This window comes from Erpetoichthys calabaricus, chromosome 2, assembly GCF_900747795.2.
Source record: "Erpetoichthys calabaricus chromosome 2, fErpCal1.3, whole genome shotgun sequence".
Classification (NCBI taxonomy): domain Eukaryota; kingdom Metazoa; phylum Chordata; class Cladistia; order Polypteriformes; family Polypteridae; genus Erpetoichthys; species Erpetoichthys calabaricus.
Genome location: NC_041395.2, coordinates 45479085 through 45497330, shown reverse-complemented (window position 1 = coordinate 45497330; position 18246 = coordinate 45479085). Strand labels below are relative to the sequence as shown.

Genomic DNA, 18246 nt, shown 5'->3' with positions numbered 1-18246 from the left:
TACCATAAACATTGCTTCTGAGTAAATATATCTGAACTGTATTTCTCTTAAAACATTAAGAAAAAAAACAACTGTTGTACTTGGCTCATACTGCTACAAACAGTAAGGAAGGCTTAAATTTTAGTTTAGCTTAATCTATCAGTAACTCAGGATTATTTTTGGCAGTGTATTTAACTTTTACCTTTTCTAAAACCTGCTTTTCTATCTTAAGAATGTTGCAAAATTAGGGCAGCCTTTTAATTGCAGAATCTTTTAAAGCTAATTAAGTCACTTCACTCAAACAGGATTGACAACTGTAATCCTTTATTGTCAGTCTTAATACTCCACCTTTAATTCAAAACATAACAGCAAGGATTATAAGCAGAATTAACAAGTGCAACCATAAAACACTACTCTGGTCTCAAGTTAATGTTATACACCTTTTTAGAGTCATTATTTTGCTATGTAAAAATTTAAGTGGCTTCGTTTCCATTTTATTACAAAACTTGCAGTATTATACACAGGTTCACCACAGCCTGTTTTTTAATATCAATATAGGCCTGCAATAGATGAAACAGCCTTTAACTACTGGGCACTGACCGTTTAGAATGACATATTTATAACAGAGTGGAGCGGCTAAAACTAATTATTTAGCATGGCATATTTCTGTTAACAAATGATAATGAAGCTGTGTATACTATTAGCTAATAATAAAAAAATAGTAATGCATTTTTTAATGGTTTAAGCACCCATTTGACCTGGAAAAAAACATGACACACACATGTTATGTGAAACATTTTTTCCTCAAAACAGTGTGAAACAATGAAAGACTAAATGTTGTGACTTGTAAGCAACTTGAGATAGTTTTGCATTAAACTCCAGAGAATGAAAAATTTTATCTTCAATGAGAAGAAACAAAAAACTGACTTAGCCCTATGACAATAAATCTTTCTCCAAAATAAAATATGCTACTTATATTAAATGAAATACGATTTGCATTGTAAGTTACAGAGATGCTCTAACCCATCGGCCAATTTTCACTTAAAAAAGACTCTCTCGGTGATCAGTAAATTGGCTGATCACAAAAAATTATCTTTTCAGCTCCTGTGGTAATTTAGTTGCATTGGTCCTTTATGCAAGGTATTATGGTAGCGACTTTTTGTTTTTTGCAGCGAACTTCCTGTACTGTAAACAAAGCAAGTCAAGTCTTGTTTTACAAGAGGCAGCGAGGCAATTAGAATATTAGACTTTACTTTAAAGAAAGTGGAGTAATAAACTAAGAAAAAGGAAACAGAGGAGTCATCCTGTGCAATTAGACAAATGGCAAGAAATCATGCTGGATTCAGAGGTTTTTATTTTGTCCTTTAAATTAAAACAGACACCATTTGAGTTTGGAAAGCGAGCTTGATTTAAATGTAGCAGCTTACATTTTTAATTGGAAAAGGAAAAGATAAAGACAATTTTGAAATTTACTGCTTAGTAAACAATAGGCTTGTTAGCTTACCAGAAAAATATGTCTTTTACTTATAAACTTGTTAAGGATGTGTTTATATGTTGCTGTGTGTCATATAGTATACTGCATTATTAAAATGGTAATAATTACACCTCAAGAATTATAAATGTCAAGCGGATACACTGAAAAAAGACACAACTGTATAAACATAGTAAATGTATACTTTAACAGTAAAAAAGCTGTAGTGCAATTAATGAATAAAAGCTATAAGTGCAGATACATTTACATTAAACAGTGTTTAATTGCCAATACCAATTGACTGCTTGTGTATGTATATATTTTGTTTGTTAGAGAAATGGGAAAACTACTTTTTTTTAATAAGCCTTTTTTCAGATAGGTACATTACCAAAAACAATGACACAATATTACAGCTTGTAATTATGAGAACCATTTTATTTTCTTTTATGCCATATTTATTATGGATAAATATTTTTGTACATATTTTATTAGTATGTATTTTAAGGAAATTTTATCTATATTAGTATTTTTATGGTCACTGAACGAACAATTAGCCTACAGGATTTTATTTTGTTAATAAAAAATGGACAGTTAACACCTGAGGTCTATAGTTTAATTATAAAAATACACTTTGATATAGGACATAAGGCTCCTATGTGTCTGGTTATGCAGGAGCTTAGTGTAAAATGTTTTTTAAAGGGATAAAGAAAAAAAAAATTAGAATCAGCATCTGAATGGGCTGATCAAGTGACATGAAATTGGTGATCGGTATTGGCCTTAAAAACTTGATCGGAGCATCCTTAGTAAATAAATAACATTTGGATCTGATTATCTGTATTTTATGGAACATCTGTCCAGTGGCACCCTGCATTTTCTATTGACATTCACATGCATTACCTCATTATGAAGAAGAAAGCATAGTCAAGTGCCCAGTCCACTTCTCCTGTAATGTTTTATCTCCAGATTGTACCTTACTAGAAAGTTGCATGGCAGGAATAATCAATATGGCTAAATTTAAGAGTAAAATTACTTTTATACTGGACTCAGAGATCAGTTCCAGCTCAGAGATAAAATTTAAGAATGTTTGCCAAAATACCCAAGTTTAATTAAAAATGAGGAAAAATAAAGTACTATCTACTGTATATACTTTCTTGACACAGAAAACAGATGAGAGCTGACATTTTACTGGTTAAGCCCTTAAACTGACATCATGACATCCTTTCTCATTTCAGCTGGTTATATCTGAGATCAATGTAATTTGCTTCCATATTAAAGATGGACTTATACTCTCCATTGTTTCAGCTTAATTTGTTAACATCAACTATTACTGTAGGCATGGTTTATAAAAAAAAATAAAAAAAAATCAGTATTTCACTACACATTCGACAGATTTACATGCAAAACTTACCAACTGCCTGGACCTGAAGAGCTCTTCCATCCACTTGGGTATTGAGAAGGTAGCCCTTTAAGCTCTCCATGATTGGATGAAAGTATGGTAAAAGAGCCCCTTTGGCAGCATTAGCTGAGGGAAGAAAATGCACAGTCAATGTTACTGTCTCCTATTTACAAGAACAGTATACAATCTACATTAACAAGTGCAAAACTGGCAACTATATGGAAACAGCTGAAGGGAACTTGGTTAAGGGCAAGCATTTTAAGCTAATACCAGACAGCAAAATTCTACATACTTGTATTGCATTCACTGTCCAACATAACTACAAGGACAAGGACAATAGCTTGGAGACCACTGGAGCAATAGGGCTTAAGAATATGTTAGGTGCCTCATGCCATAGAATGAATTATGTTCCAATTTAAAACATATTAAGTCCTACCAGGGTAGACCTTCTAAGTTGTGCAGGGTTTATCATGCCTCTAATTGAAAACTGGTATGAGCTTTTAGTTTTTTTGGAAGCTCAAAGATTCAGGAATACCAGAGGTTGCTTGAAGGAACTCTGTCCTGGTGTCCCTGAAAGAACTATAGGGCTGACAGGATGCTGGAAGTGGTTATCTAGCTTGTGATAGTGAACTGGGATGGGATTTAAAAAAACACACCCCTAGAGGATAGTTAAGTTTGAAGTCAGAAGAAAAATGTGAGTCAAGCTCTTGACTGTTTATTGAGTAAGACACAAGGTGGGAGGTGATAGGGAGTATTTTATTGTGATAGTTTCTGGTGTGAAAGTGGATCAGTTACTTCACCTGACAGACACAAATTTACAGCTGAGGGTTTGTTATCTATTTTACCTATTGTATATTTTGTTAATTTTACCCTTAGGACAATTATTTGTAAATTATATACATATGCATTCTTTCACTATAAATTTGGCTTCTGGAATTATTACAGATTTGGGGATGCTGCAATATTGCTTCATAAATTTCTCAGAGACACTGGGTAATAGAAAAAAGAAATAGTACCTATAGCTCCAATAGCGCTGACGGACAACTCCTTGATCCGTAGGCTTTGAGAACACTGCAAATTTGTTAGCATTCGTTCCATAAGAGTGGGGAGATAGGGCTCAATCTTGTCACCTGGGAGGATGAGGAGAAAGTAGAGAGCTAAATGTATTAATAAAACCAAATCAGTAGACACAGCTTTTACTTTAAATACAAAAAAAATAATTTGTATATAAAACTGACCAATACAAATATTTTAGGCACATTAACAGAATTTTAGCTATAGTAAAGATAATATAAGCACAAAGGAGGCCAAAAAACACAAAAAAGATTAAGAGGGTAAATAAAAAGAGTGTCTAGGGGAAACAGAAGGAAACTTCAGTTAGTATTATGAGATGGAGAGGAATGCAAGACTTAATGGGACAGAGTTTACAGTTAAGGCCAGGGAAGTTACAAGGATACCAAATAGGCTCAAACAAACATCTTTAATGGGGGAAGCAGTGGAAACAAAGTGTTTATTTAGAAAGGTATGTAATAATGTAAAGGGGCTGAAGAGAATTCAGGCCAAGCCCAAGTGTGGAAGAGGAGAGGTATTGGTGCAGTGCACAGATATAATATCTGATGGGAGGCAGGAGAATTTCAGGCAGAAAGCACCCCATAGTACTACAGATCTCCCAGCACAATTGTCCCCCACTGATGACTGATAGAAAGGAATGGAATAAATTTGCTTAAAATAAACTGTAGAAGTAATCCTGCAAGTTGCCTTAGCTAAAAAGAGCAGAAAGTGGATGTACTCAGCACCACATATACAATTTGTACATGACTGACAACGGGTACATCAATACCTCCATTCGGAAGGGGGGTATTCCAGGTTTTTCGGGTGCTTAGAGTATACCAGAGTTTTCAGCCACAGGATACAGGAATCAAAGTCTAGGATGAGTCACCTTATAGTTGTATGGCAAAATTTAGCAAATGCACATACTGTAGATCTATTCCCTATGACTTGATTTAGGTAGCTTTGAACTATTAGCATATTCCAGGTTATATAAAGAACCTGAATACTAGCTACTGTGGATGAATTAATGCAAGGTTCAATACTAAATGATTTACAACAGCATGGCAGTCTTTGGAGAATGGAATTATAGCAAGATGTACCATACCTCCTACCCTGTTTGTCATAGGAATGAAGCTGCACATTACACCAGATTCAATTAAATCCCAAGAACCAAATATGGCCTCAGGGAGCCACCAGTTGACCATTAGAAGTTCATGAATGACCTCACTATACCTACCACCACTCATGTACAGGCAAAGTGGTTCCTATCAGCATTGGACTGCATGGTCACACGGGCCATTATGAGGTTGAAGCCTGCAAAGTCAAGAAGTCTAGTGATCAGGAAGGAGATAATGAAGACTATGTTCAAGCAGCAACTAAAGGGGAAAGATAATCCAACTATTAAGGACAACCTCATCAACTGCTTGGGGAAATGGTATGATAAGAGCCTCTCTGTTAAGAAAAACATCTCCAGCACTGAAAAGCAACAAGAGGATTGGTTGAGGAAGACTGACAAGTCTGGCCTTCCAAGGAAGTTCAAGGCATAGCTTTACCAATATAAATTGCTGGCTAGAATTATGCGGCTTCTGGCAGTGTACAAAGTCCAGATAATAGTGGTTGAAGAACCAGAGAAGAAGATCAGCAAGCACATTTACAGGTGGCTTGGAATGTCTATAAGCTTTACATCCACTGGGCTGAAATAAGGCCAGGAAAGCTAAAAGTCCCCCTTGTTGACCTCTAGTGAGGAGTTCTAAGTGGCAAAATCCAGGTTAGTCATGAACTTAACAGATACTAAGGATGAAAGCGTTCAACACACTTTCAACAGTGGGGAACATCCAATACAATGGAAAGGAGTATAATGATCCAAGATTAGGACAGAAACATTGAGGAAGTGAGCGGAAAGCATGCAGCCATAGCTTGGCAGTTCTAAGAGCCTGGACAAGGTAGGGCCTTCTGACAGGAAGATCTCATGGGCAGACGGAACCATTTCTTATTTAATTCCTGCTAAAACCCTATGATACCCTTCCACTTGCAAAGGTGGGGTAGGAGGGAGGACACCCCCTGTAGCGAAAGTTTTGCTCATTTATGCAACCATTCAAATGGAAATTTGCCTCATCGCTGCACATGATGATGGCATCTCAATGAACAGTTTGCAGAATGTTGGTGCACAACTCTCTACGACTCTCCCAGTCTCTCTCTTAAGGAGTTCCTGCACTACCATCACTTTTGCATGGATGGAAATTAAGGTCCTAATGCAAAATCCTCTTCAAAGACATGTTGGAAATGCCTAAGGCAGAAGCATGTTTGCACGCTGAACGTCTAGAAGACTGAAAAATTGATGCCCTTACAGCTTGGATGTTTTCAGGCATTCCTACAGTCCGAGTATGGCCTGGAGATTTTCTGTTCAATGTTGTACCCATCTGTCTAAATTTAGCCACCCACTGAAGAATTGTTTTCCGATTTGGGACGTCACCATTAGGAGGAATGCTGAAGTGCGTTTGGATGGCGCGTTGCATAGTGATGATGGATTCGTTGTTTTTGAAGAACACTTCGACAGCGTAAGCATGATGCGTACAGGACCAAGGCACGTTGCCGACTGAAAACTACAAGGGAATGCCTATCAAAGAACCCTCACCCCAACCCACTCCGCTGCCTCTACCTTGCGCAATGATCTTGAGAAATGTGGTACTTCTTTTTGGCTCTCCCTGTATTAACCCAGGGGAGGTATAGGTGGCACCATGACAAAGTTTTGCTAGTCCTTGCAGACATTTTGAAGTGGGAAATATGTAAGAAACACCAAACAGTGCCAAAACATTACGTACCATTACCTTTTTCAAAGAAGAAGCCAGTAATATAGCCCTTAGTTTAGTAAGGCAGGACCTGCTGTGGTCTGCCAAGGAATGGGCGTGAAGAGTGGCTCTGGGAGGAACCTAAAGTTCTTTGAAATAGCTCTGTTGTCTAGGTTGAAACCAGATGTAGATCTATGGGCTGCGAGGAAAAGATGATAGTCATGGTTGAGCTTACAATACATTCGGAGAAAGGCTGGAAGGAGGCAGTGTATAAGAATCACAGTACGCACTAAGACTTGGTGCATCACTATAAAGATGAAGGCTAGAAGACTTGGTGGAAGTGGAGTGCTGAGGATTTCCAGCCAAGTCAATGTGGACACCTCTGAAAATTAGCATGGGTTGGTCACATGGGTTTGGTTAGAAAAAAGAACAGCAGCCTGGAGGCTGGGGGAGGCAGCAGAAAAGACCTCTTGCTGAATATGGTTTAGGAGGAAAGATACATACTGGAAGCCAGAAGCTGATGGTCTGTGATTTGGCCACCACTGCCAGCCCGCAAGCTAGAGGGTATAGCAGATGACAGTTGAAAACCTAAAAAAAGATGTGTACTGTCTAATGAGATCAGCTTCTGGCCAAAGCAACAGTCATCATAAGGTGAGTGTGGCTGAGTGTGGTTGAGTACACCAGAGGGCGTACTGAAAAGCTAAGGCCAGCTGCCAATAGGAAGCATTACAACATTTGTAACAGTACTGAGTGGAAACATAAATGAGCATGTTGAAGCGAATGCTGATGGTTATGAAGGAATCCACAAGTGAGTTTCAGTACCTGGAATTTTGAAGGAAGAAGTATTCTGGAATCTGGTGATACAATTGAAATGGCTGTGTGCAATGCCATGTTTATGGAGGAGGAAAACAAACTGGACATATTTAAATCAGGTGATGTAGAGAGCATGATATATTATTTGTTGGTGAAGACAGGAGTTTAGGGCTTAGAGAAAAATGTGAATGTGATTCCTGGAGAAGGCTGGTTATCATATCTTCACTTAGTTAAAATAGTGTTGATGGTTAGGACAACTAAAAACAAAATCATTGAAGATGGACTATACAAGACACTCTGAAAAAAACCATCAGCAGTACTGGGGAGAAAAATATTGCTTTTTACTATAGACAAAGTCAGAGAGGCGAGATTGCATTGGTTTGGACATGTGCAGAGGAAAGATGATGAGTATATTGGGAGAAGGATGCTAAGGATAGAGCTGCCAGGGAAGAGGAAAAGAGGAAAGCCTAAGAGGTTTATGGATGTGGTGAGAGAGGACATGCAGTTGATGGATGTGACAGAGCAAGATGCAGAGGACAGAAAGATATGGAAGAAGATGATCCACTGTGGCAAACCTCTAACGGGAGCAGCAGAAAGAAGAAGAAGACTATTTGTTAAATAAGACTTGTAATATTTAATTTGTGTAATGTGTTAAAAAGGGATATAGGATTATTTGAATAAGATGTAGCTTTAAGTAAGTACATTGTGTAAATAAGACTGTAATGCTGAGCTCATAAGGGAAAGCTAGCATTACAGTGTACTGTTTTGATTGTGTGTTTTTAAACTAAAGAATAATAAGAGAATGTTTGGTCAGCAAGCACATAACAATGACCGATAGGAAGCATAAATGCTTTTGAAGAAAAATATGATACTAGAATGCATGCAAATAAGACTGAAGGATATTGGGAGATATGCAAATGTAGAAACAAATAGTAATATAATATTATTATTAGATTGTGTAAGAAAAAAAGAGAAGAAAGTGTTGGAAATCGTCTGCCTGTTAAACTAGTTATTCTGACTTTGTACCAGCACATTCAAATTAGAAGAAGAAATCACATATAATATTTAACTTTTTTTGTTCTCTTTTTTTTTTTTTTAATGTGTTATTTTACCTGCATCTGACAGATAATGGTAGACAGTACAAAATAAATGTACAAACCAAACACTGCAATTGATAATATAACTTCATAAAAAGAAAATATACTTACCAAGATTTTCTGCAAAGTTTTCCAAGGCATAGTAAGCTTTTGTCACATGGCTGCAATGCTTATTATCCGTTCCCGAAAGATAGTTCAGAAGTAGAGGCATCAGTTCATCTGAGAACTTACTAATATCTGGCTGTATAAATAAGACAATTTTTGTTATTTTCATGAAAATACATATTAATGCGGTAACTAAAAATAAGCAACATTAGCTTCTTAAGACACATGAAGCTCCTTAACAAGACTATTTTCATATAAATTCTTGATTCATTTCTGAACACACAAATTTATTTTTTCAGATCTAAGCTAACATTTACCAAAACACTATTCTATGTGATGTACAGGAAATTTCAACTGAAAACTTAAATCTAATCTTTGACTTTACTTACCTTTTTAATATGAAATACAAAGATTTCACATTGATATTTCATATATTCAAAATCAATAGAATTGTCTTATCAAGCAATTTAGATAATATAGAATAAAATAAAGCAGTGGTTCTCAAGTTCATTCCTGAGGGCCCCTGCAGCTTCAGGTTCTGCTTTTATTTGAATTCTGACCCTAATTACGCAAGCTGTTAGTTCTGAGTTTATGCTTTTATATCAATCCAGAAATTATACACAAAGTACGCCAAATACTACAGAATGAAGAAAAAAAGCTGTACGGTACATGGGCAAGAACGCATTCCTTTTTTCTTTTTAATATTTTGTTCAAGGCACTTGACACATAAGGAAAACTTACTTTTTCCTCAACAACTCTGCCCTCTTGTGTCTGTCTTTAAATAAGAATCTAGTGTATTTCATTGTTTCACTACTAAACATATACACATATATCTGTATTTTTTGTGTAAACTTCTGGCATTCACTCCTTCAGAGTTATGTGAGTGGTGATAAATACCTCCAGCTTTTCAAAATAGGAAAAAAATAATTAGAAAAAAAATTTCTAGGCTTGCAACTACTTTTAAATTATTAGAAAAGCAGAAGACATACGCAACTAGCAGTTGCCATCAGATCACCAAGGTGAGGCATTGCGGTGAGGCATTGCAGTGAGGCATTTTATGCTTAAATACTGCAGTTAGTAAGGATATGGGCAAAGTTACAACAATACCTGCAAGTGCTCAGAAAATTGTCCAAGTGCAAACAAAGCTGCATTTCGAACCACCTGGCTGCTGTCATTTAGTGATCGGCATATCACCTGAAGCATGCTTGATAAATATCTACAAAAGAAAAAAAAATAAATAAATAAGCTAATTTGAACTATAGTTCAGGCAGAGGTTTGTATGACCTACAATTAACGACTTCATTCTTAACAGTGCATACACTACACTGAAACACATACACTTTACGCTAAAAATGAAATGCATACACTGCATTATAGGTTTCTGCATACACAAGCAAAAAATATTTTAATTTTAAAATCTAGACACAAATTTTTAGATCAGTATGATTTTGTCATAGGAAACGTATATAAATATGCAACTGGCTTGGTCAGCAGGCTAAGGTTCTGAGTCAACAGACTAGGAAAGCCCTGGAAAAGTTCCAAAATGGTTGCCTTCCCAGTCTCTAGACATTAATCCAACCTTATTTTTTATGGAATGACTTGTAGCAAACTATTGAGAGAGGAGACCACCACCGACTAACCAGCAACAACAATAGGACAGGCTGAAGTTAAGAAGGGCCAGTTTGCCTGTGCTGCACTTCAGACACAATGCTGGACTCTGGGGTGTATTGACTTAGGTGGCTCTGAGAGAAAAAGGAAGATGCTATCAACTATTGCTAACATAAATGGTGGCTCACGGAATATTAGACACCTTACAGTACCACACAGCAAAACCAACTCAAGTGTAATATTTTGTGAGCCAAAAAAATGTCTATTTGTATATCACTATATATAAAATAGAATGTCTATCTGTCAGTTCATTCCTTACACAATCCTGTACCCTTTGACTGATCTGGACCAAATTTTGCATAGTTGTTCTCTAGGAGCATACAAACAAGACAGACTACTTTGGTACCCAAAGAGTTGACCCTGGGGGGTCCCATTGTTTTTTTTTTTCTCTGTGTGCTACAGGTTGCACACCAGTGCCACCTGCTGACTCAAAGCAAAAGCAACATCCAGACAGACAAAACCCATACCAGCAGCAAAATTACAGGAGTTTAAACAGTACTTACCCAGGCAATACTGCATGCAGCTTCTACAGTGGTGTGAAAAACTATTTGCCCCCTTCCTGATTTCTTATTCTTTTGCATGTTTGTCACACAAAATGTTTCTGATCATCAAACACATTTAACCATTAGTCAAATATAACACAAGTAAACACAAAATGCAGTTTGTAAATGGTGGTTTTTATTATTTAGGGAGAAAAAAAAATCCAAACCTACATGGCCCTGTGTGAAAAAGTAATTGCCCCCTGAACCTAATAACTGGTTGGGCCACCCTTCGCAGCAATAACTGCAATCAAGCGTTTGCGATAACTTGCAATGAGTCTCTTACAGCGCTCTGGAGGAATTTTGGCCCACTCATCTTTGCAAAATTGTTGTAATTCAGCTTTATTTGAGGGTTTTCTAGCATGAACCGCCTTTTTAAGGTCATGCCATAGCATCTCAATTGGATTCAGGTCAGGACTTTGACTAGGCCACTCCAAAGTCTTCATTTTGTTTTTCTTCAGCCATTCAGAGGTGGATTTGCTGGTGTGTTTTGGGTCATTGTCCTGTTGCAGCACCCAAGATCGTTTCAGTTTGAGTTGACGAACAGATAGCCGGACATTCTCCTTCAGGATTTTTTGGTAGACAGTAGAATTCATGGTTCCATCTATCACAGCATGCCTTCCAGGTCCTGAAGCAGCAAAACAACCCCAGACCATCACACTACCACCACCATATTTTACTGTTGGTATGATGTTCTTTTTCTGAAATGCTGTGTTCCTTTTACGCCAGATGTAACGGGACATTTGCCTTCCAAAAAGTTCAACTTTTGACTCATCAGTCCACAAGGTATTTTCCCAAAAGTCTTGGCAATCATTGAGATGTTTCTTAGCAAAATTGAGACGAGCCCTAATGTTCTTTTTGCTTAACAGTGGTTTGCGTCTTAGAAATCTGCCATGCAGGCTGTTTTTGCCCAGTCTCTTTCTTATGGTGGAGTCGTGAACACTGACCTTAATTGAGGCAAGTGAGGCCTGCAGTTCTTTAGACGTTGTCCTGGGGTCTTTTGCGACCTCTCGGATGAGTCGTCTCTGCGCTCTTGGGGTAATTTTGGTCGGCCGGCCACTCCTGGGAAGGTTCACCACTGTTCCATGTTTTTGCCATTTGTGGATAATGGCTCTCACTGTGGTTCGCTGGAGTCCCAAAGCTTTAGAAATGGCTTTATAACCTTTACCAGACTGATAGATCTCAATTACTTCTGTTCTCATTTGTTCTTGAATTTCTTTGGATCTTGGCATGATGTCTAGCTTTTGAGGTGCTTTTGGTCTACTTCTCTGTGTCAGGCAGCTCCTATTTAAGTGATTTCTTGATTGAAACAGGTGTGGCAGTAATCAGGCCTGGGGGTGGCTACGGAAATTGAACTCAGGTGTGATACACCACAGTTAGGTTATTTTTTAACAAGGGGGCAATTACTTTTTCACACAGGGCCATGTAGGTTTGGATTTTTTTTCTCCGTAAATAATAACAACCATCATTTAAAAACTGCATTTTGTGTTTACTTGTGTTATATTTGACTAATGGTTAAATGTGTTTGATGATCAGAAACATTTTGTGTGACAAACATGCAAAAGAATAAGAAATCAGGAAGGGGGCAAATAGTTTTTCACACCACTGTATCTACTGTAATATAAAAAAGTACTGTGTGCTTTTGCAGAGGGGGAGTGTTTGCTGAGGCTTGACCGAGAGTGTAAGTGTAGCACAACGCAAAGGAGAATGAAAGGGTGGTTGTTTAACTCTTGCTTTCTAATGCTGTTCTTCAAATTTTAAGAATTACACACTGTCCACCTTGAACTAAGTGGGCAAATCAGACATGACAGCATTCATGGTTACAACCCAGCAAGGAGTTGCTGCAATTCCGGAAACCAATTGGACAAAAAAAAAAAAAAAAAAAATGATGTCAGTGTCTCTGCCCTCGTGAATTGAGAGAGGCAGTGTGGATTACAAATGAGATAGCTAGGAATAACAACAAGGTCACTATTTAAAAACCCCTGCTTTCTTTCCTTAACCCATTCTACAAAGATATATATAAAATAAAGGAAAACGTCAGACATAGACATATTTGCATCCAGAAAGTATTCACAGCGCATCACTTTTTCCACCTTTTGTTATGTTACAGCCTTATTCCAAAATGGATTAAATTCATTTTTTTCCTCAGAATTCTGCACACAACACCCCATAATGACAACGTGAAACAAGTTTACTTGAAGTTTTTGCAAATTTATTAAAAATAAAAAAAATGAGAAATCACATGTACATAAGTATTCACAGCCTTTGCTCAATACTTCGTCGATGCACCTTTGGCAGCAATTACAGCCTCAAGTCTTTTTGAATATGATGCCACAAGCTTGGCACACCTATCCTTGGCCAGTTTGGCCCATTCCTCTTTGCAGCACCTCTCAAGCTCCATCAGGTTGGATGGGAAGCGTCGGTGCACAGCCATTTTAAGATCTCTACAGTGATGTTCAATCGGATTCAAGTCTGGGCTCTGGCTGGGCCACTCAAGGACATTCACAGAGTTGTCCTGAAGCCACTCCTTTGATATCTTGGCTGTGTGCTTAGGGTCATTGTCCTGCTGAAAGATGAACCGTCGCCCCAGTCTGAGGTCAAGAGCGCTCTGGAGCAGGTTTTCATCCAGGATGTCCCTGTACATTGCTGCAGTCATCTTTCCCTTTATCCTGACTAGTCTCCCAGTTCCTGCCGCTGAAAAACATCCCCACAGCATGATGCTGCCACCACCACGCTTCACTGTAGGGATGGTGCCAGGTTTTCTCCAAACGTGACGCCTGGCATTCACACCAAAGAGTTCAATCTTTGTCTCATCAGACCAGAGAATTTTCTTTCTCATGGTCTGAGAGTCCTTCAGGTGCCTTTTGGCAAACTCCAGGCGGGCTGCCATGTGCCTTTTACTAAGGAGTGGCTTCCGTCTGGCCACTCTACCATACAGGCCTGATTGGTGGATTGCTGCAGAGATGCTGCAGAAGGTTCTCCTCTCTCCACAGAGGACCTCTGGAGCTCTGACAGAGTGACCATCGGGTTCTTGGTCACCTCCCTGACTAAGGTGGTCACCTCCCTGACTAAGGCTCTTCTCCCCCGATCGCTCAGTTTAGATGGCCGGCCAGCTCTAGGAAGAGTCCTGGTGGTTTCAAACTTCTTCCACTTACGGATGATGGAGGCCACTGTGCTCATTGGGACCTTCAAAGCAGCAGAATTTTTTCTGTAACCTTCCCCAGATGTGTGCTTCGAGACAATCCTGTCTCGGAGGTCTACAGACAATTCCTTTGACTTCATGCTTGGTTTGTGCTCTGACATGAACTGTCAACTGTGGGACCTTATATAGACAGGTGTGTGCCTTTCCAAATCATGTCCAATCAACTGAATTTACCACAGGTGGACTCCAATGAAGCTGCAGAAACATCTCAAGGATGATCAGGGGAAACAGGATGCACCTGAGCTCAATTCTGAGCTTCACGGCAAAGGCTGTGAATACTTATGTACATGTGCTTTCTCAATTTTTTATTTTTAATAAATTTGCAAAAACCGCAAGTAAACTTTTTTCACGTTGTCATTATGGGGTGTTGTGTGTAGAATTCTGAGGAAAAAAAATGAATTTAATCCATTTTGGAATAAGGCTGTAACATAACAAAATGTGGAAAAAGTGATGCGCTGTGAATACTTTCCGGATGCAATTGACTCAGCACATTGAATATTTTTGATTTTCAAGTCAGGGGTCATTTTACATAAGCTGAGCTTGAACAGTAACATAAAAAAAAACTTCAAAATGATAAAGGTGATAAGGTGGGTTTATGACAGCTGTTACTGTAAAGTATCTATCTATCTATCTATCTATCTATCTAAAACCCATTCTCCAAGCTAAAGGGGAGCTCAAATTGAAGATGGTAAATTGTGCACAAATGCTAGGGGGCTTTTTTATGGTGAGAGTACAGATACATTTATTCCATGTATGTAGTGTAGCAGAAAGTAACATCTGGGAGACATTTAAATAAAAACCAATGATATTTTGGAAACATTAAGCAAACAGGAAAATTTATGGTCAGTCCTTCATTACCACTTAAACCAAACACTCAAGTACTCTTTCAAATGCAGATACCAAAGGTACATTTGAGAACATGTCAATAGGCAGTGCATTACATACTTTTGCCGGATATAGTCAGCGCAGCCCTCTGCCAGAACAGCCAAGCACATAAGTCCAGCCTTACGATCATACTGGTTGTCACTGCAAAGTGCTGCTTCAGTCATTGGTGTCTGTGACAAGTCATATAAGAAAATTGCAGAAAACATTAGTTTACCTAGAAGTTAATATGTTTTTTGCTTGAGATCAGATAAACCAACAAACTTACCAAGTGACTGAATAGTTTTTCTGGAGGCAGATGCAATGCCAGCATATCAATAACCTACCAAAAACAATTTGTATAGTATAAGACACGTTTTTGAGGCAAAAGTATGAGGCAGTGCACACAATTTTATTACCTGAGCTGCACAGTGTTTGGGTGATTGAGCCTCCATGTCATCACCTACATCATCTGGATCAGGCTCTGCATCTTCTGGGTCTTCCTCACCTGGTGGGGGAACTGTACACATAATTGGAAATAACACCTGAAGTATAGATGAGAGCAGCTTCTGTTTAAGAATAGCCTGAAAAGATCAGAAACACAGCTATATTAGATACACAAGACAACACAAATTACACATTATCTGGACAGATGCAGCAGCTGACTTTAGTTAAAACATTGATTTGACAACATACAGCTGAGAAAAATGTGTGTCGGCACTTTAGAATTTTCTAGTTTCATGCATAAATGACTACAAAAAGTGATATGATCCTTATTTAAGTCATAATAATAATCTGATTAATCAAAAGCACACAGAATTCTAAATTGTTATAGTATATCTTCAATGAATAAATTGTTTAAACATTGAAAAGAACAGAAAAATGTATAATTGTCCTTAAATATAATAGCTAATGGAACCTCCTTTCAGCAGTAACAACCTTAGCCAAATACTAATCAGACATGTACAGCATTTAGGAGGGATTCTGAATAACTTTTCTTTACATGACCACAATGTCCACAACATGTCACTCCAGAGAAACAGTGTTGTACATGGTGACCAACAATTAACATCACTCTTCTTCAAAGTGTTTACGCTGCACACACATTTACACAGATTTTATCAAATTCTAGAAATGGCTACAACTTCTTAGCCGTCACTACAAGGTTCTCTTAGTTATCACATTTCAGAGTGCACTCCAATAGTTATCTGTTCAGGACCCACCACCCAACACTACTAAGTTTCTAGCATGTAAGAAATGTCTGTTTGACATGTGGTTGGATAAAGGCCCACCTCTAACACAGACCTAAATTTTATTTCAATGATTTAAACACTGGTCAGCCAGATGTTTAGCAGCACATGCTAATTGTACTGCTATACTGTACTTGATAGAAAGTCAGTGTTGGCCATAAATGTTTCAGGATGGTACACAGTCTAATCATGCACCTCAATGCTTAGATCACCCTGCCCAAAATGATGAACTGTCTACTGATCCGTAAAACCCTGGACCATATGCTAACAACAATTCTATCCAAATGAAAGTATTGTTGTTTCCCAAATTTTAGAATATAGCTTACCTAAGAGAGCTGGAATTTAGACTTAAAACTACCTGTATATGTGTATATTTCCCTATAAAATTAAAGACTTTCTAAGTTTATGTTTCAATATTATGTGTTGGGTCTATGCTGCACTTTTTAGACGATATTAGTCATTACTGTACAGTGCACTGGACTCATAAGTGAACTGTAATTATTTGGATAAAAAACTAAATTGGGGGAAAAAACACTTGCAGTATGAACTCTGTTCACAATGCTCATTATAATGTCTGCTATTGACCATTTGTCCTCATAATTGAATCTCAACTACTGTGGATTACTGTGAATAATGAGTCCTGCTTTCTCTAGGAGAACTAGGGGGCTCCGCCCCCTGCTCGCTTCGCTCGCCAACCCCTGGTGTTGGGAAATTACAAAGAGCGTGATGTATGAATGAGATATAGCATAGTGTGAAGGTGTAGATGACGCAGATAGGAAGCAAACAATAAAGTGTTTGGCACAGTGTAAAGGTTTATTGGAAAATTTGTTTGTAAACAATATCAGTAGTAAAGATGGTGTCTTGTCCATGAATGAGTTTTCTTTGGCATGGAGCATTTATGACCTTAACTTTTTTTTTTTTTTTTTAATATTTTTATTTTATTATGACCTTAACTTTAACGTTAGATGAATGTTGAACTTGTGAGAAGGCCATATAAAGTTGTTCATGTACAAAAAAAGCGGGCTCAGATAGGTAGATGCCAACCTTGTCCATGGTTTGTCCTTGTGATTTGTTGAATGTTATGGCAAAGGCAGGTTAAATGGGGAATTGTTTCTGTTTAAGTGTAAAAGGTAATTCCAGGTCAGAACTTGTAAGGTCAAATCTAGGAATTAGAACAGTATTGTTAGCATGTGATCCTGTAAGAACTGTTGCTTGAATAACACTGTGTGTCATGGTGTAGACCAGGGGTCCCCAACCCACTACCGGGCCGCAGCCGTCTGACAGCCGGGCCGCGAGAGAACTGCCGGCAACGGAGACTCACTCAAGACTTTTCAGAACGCTTGGCGGGTGGGGCTTTGCAGTGGCGCAGAGAGAGGAGAAAGACCGAGATGAGAGAGTATTACAACAAAGTATTGTTACGGTTCCGACATGTTTCCCCATATGACACGAGTCTATAGAAATCACGTTACTACGAAGTACATTCAACAGATGCTTTCATTACAACGAAGTGACCTTGAAATGCCTGAATGAATCATCCACAGAGCAGTTAGATCTGTGGTCGCAGCTCAGATGTGCAAGTTTGCACAACGATCCCCAAACAGAAACATTGTAAAAAAATCTCTTTCTTCAAACTTTCCTCGTACTGTTTTTTTTTTTTTTTTTTGCTGTTTTTGTTGTCTGTGGTTTTCAGTGATACCTTTTGCTTATTGCTTGTCAACATTTGAAAAACATCCATTGGAATTTAACTCATTGTCACCCTCCTATAGAAATGGCAGACACGAAAAAAACGATAACAGTGTTAATGTTTGTGATGTGCAATCTGTTGGAATGGCAAATGCAAAGCATATGTCTTTGTTATATGCAAAAAAAGAAGAAAAATCTCAGTTTGCAAACGTATGCGAACTGCTTAATAACTTAATAATAATAGAAATGTTATGTAAATTGTGTATAAAACTGCCCCCCCCCCCCCCGACCGGTCCGTGGAAAAATTTGCATCTAATAAAGTGGTCCTTGCTGTCAAAAAGGT

At 38.1% G+C, this 18246-nt stretch overlaps 1 protein-coding gene across 1 annotated transcript in view; it reads right to left on the bottom strand.

The window, feature by feature from the left end:
• Positions 1 to 18246, bottom strand: part of ipo4 (importin 4) — a 183209-nt gene that overhangs the window by 105530 nt on the left and 59433 nt on the right. Inside the window, 7 exon segments of the mRNA XM_028793702.2 lie at positions 2859 to 2972; positions 3863 to 3976; positions 8707 to 8836; positions 9808 to 9916; positions 15055 to 15164; positions 15260 to 15313; positions 15390 to 15554. Of these exon segments, the coding sequence (XP_028649535.2) occupies positions 2859 to 2972; positions 3863 to 3976; positions 8707 to 8836; positions 9808 to 9916; positions 15055 to 15164; positions 15260 to 15313; positions 15390 to 15554 (796 nt within the window).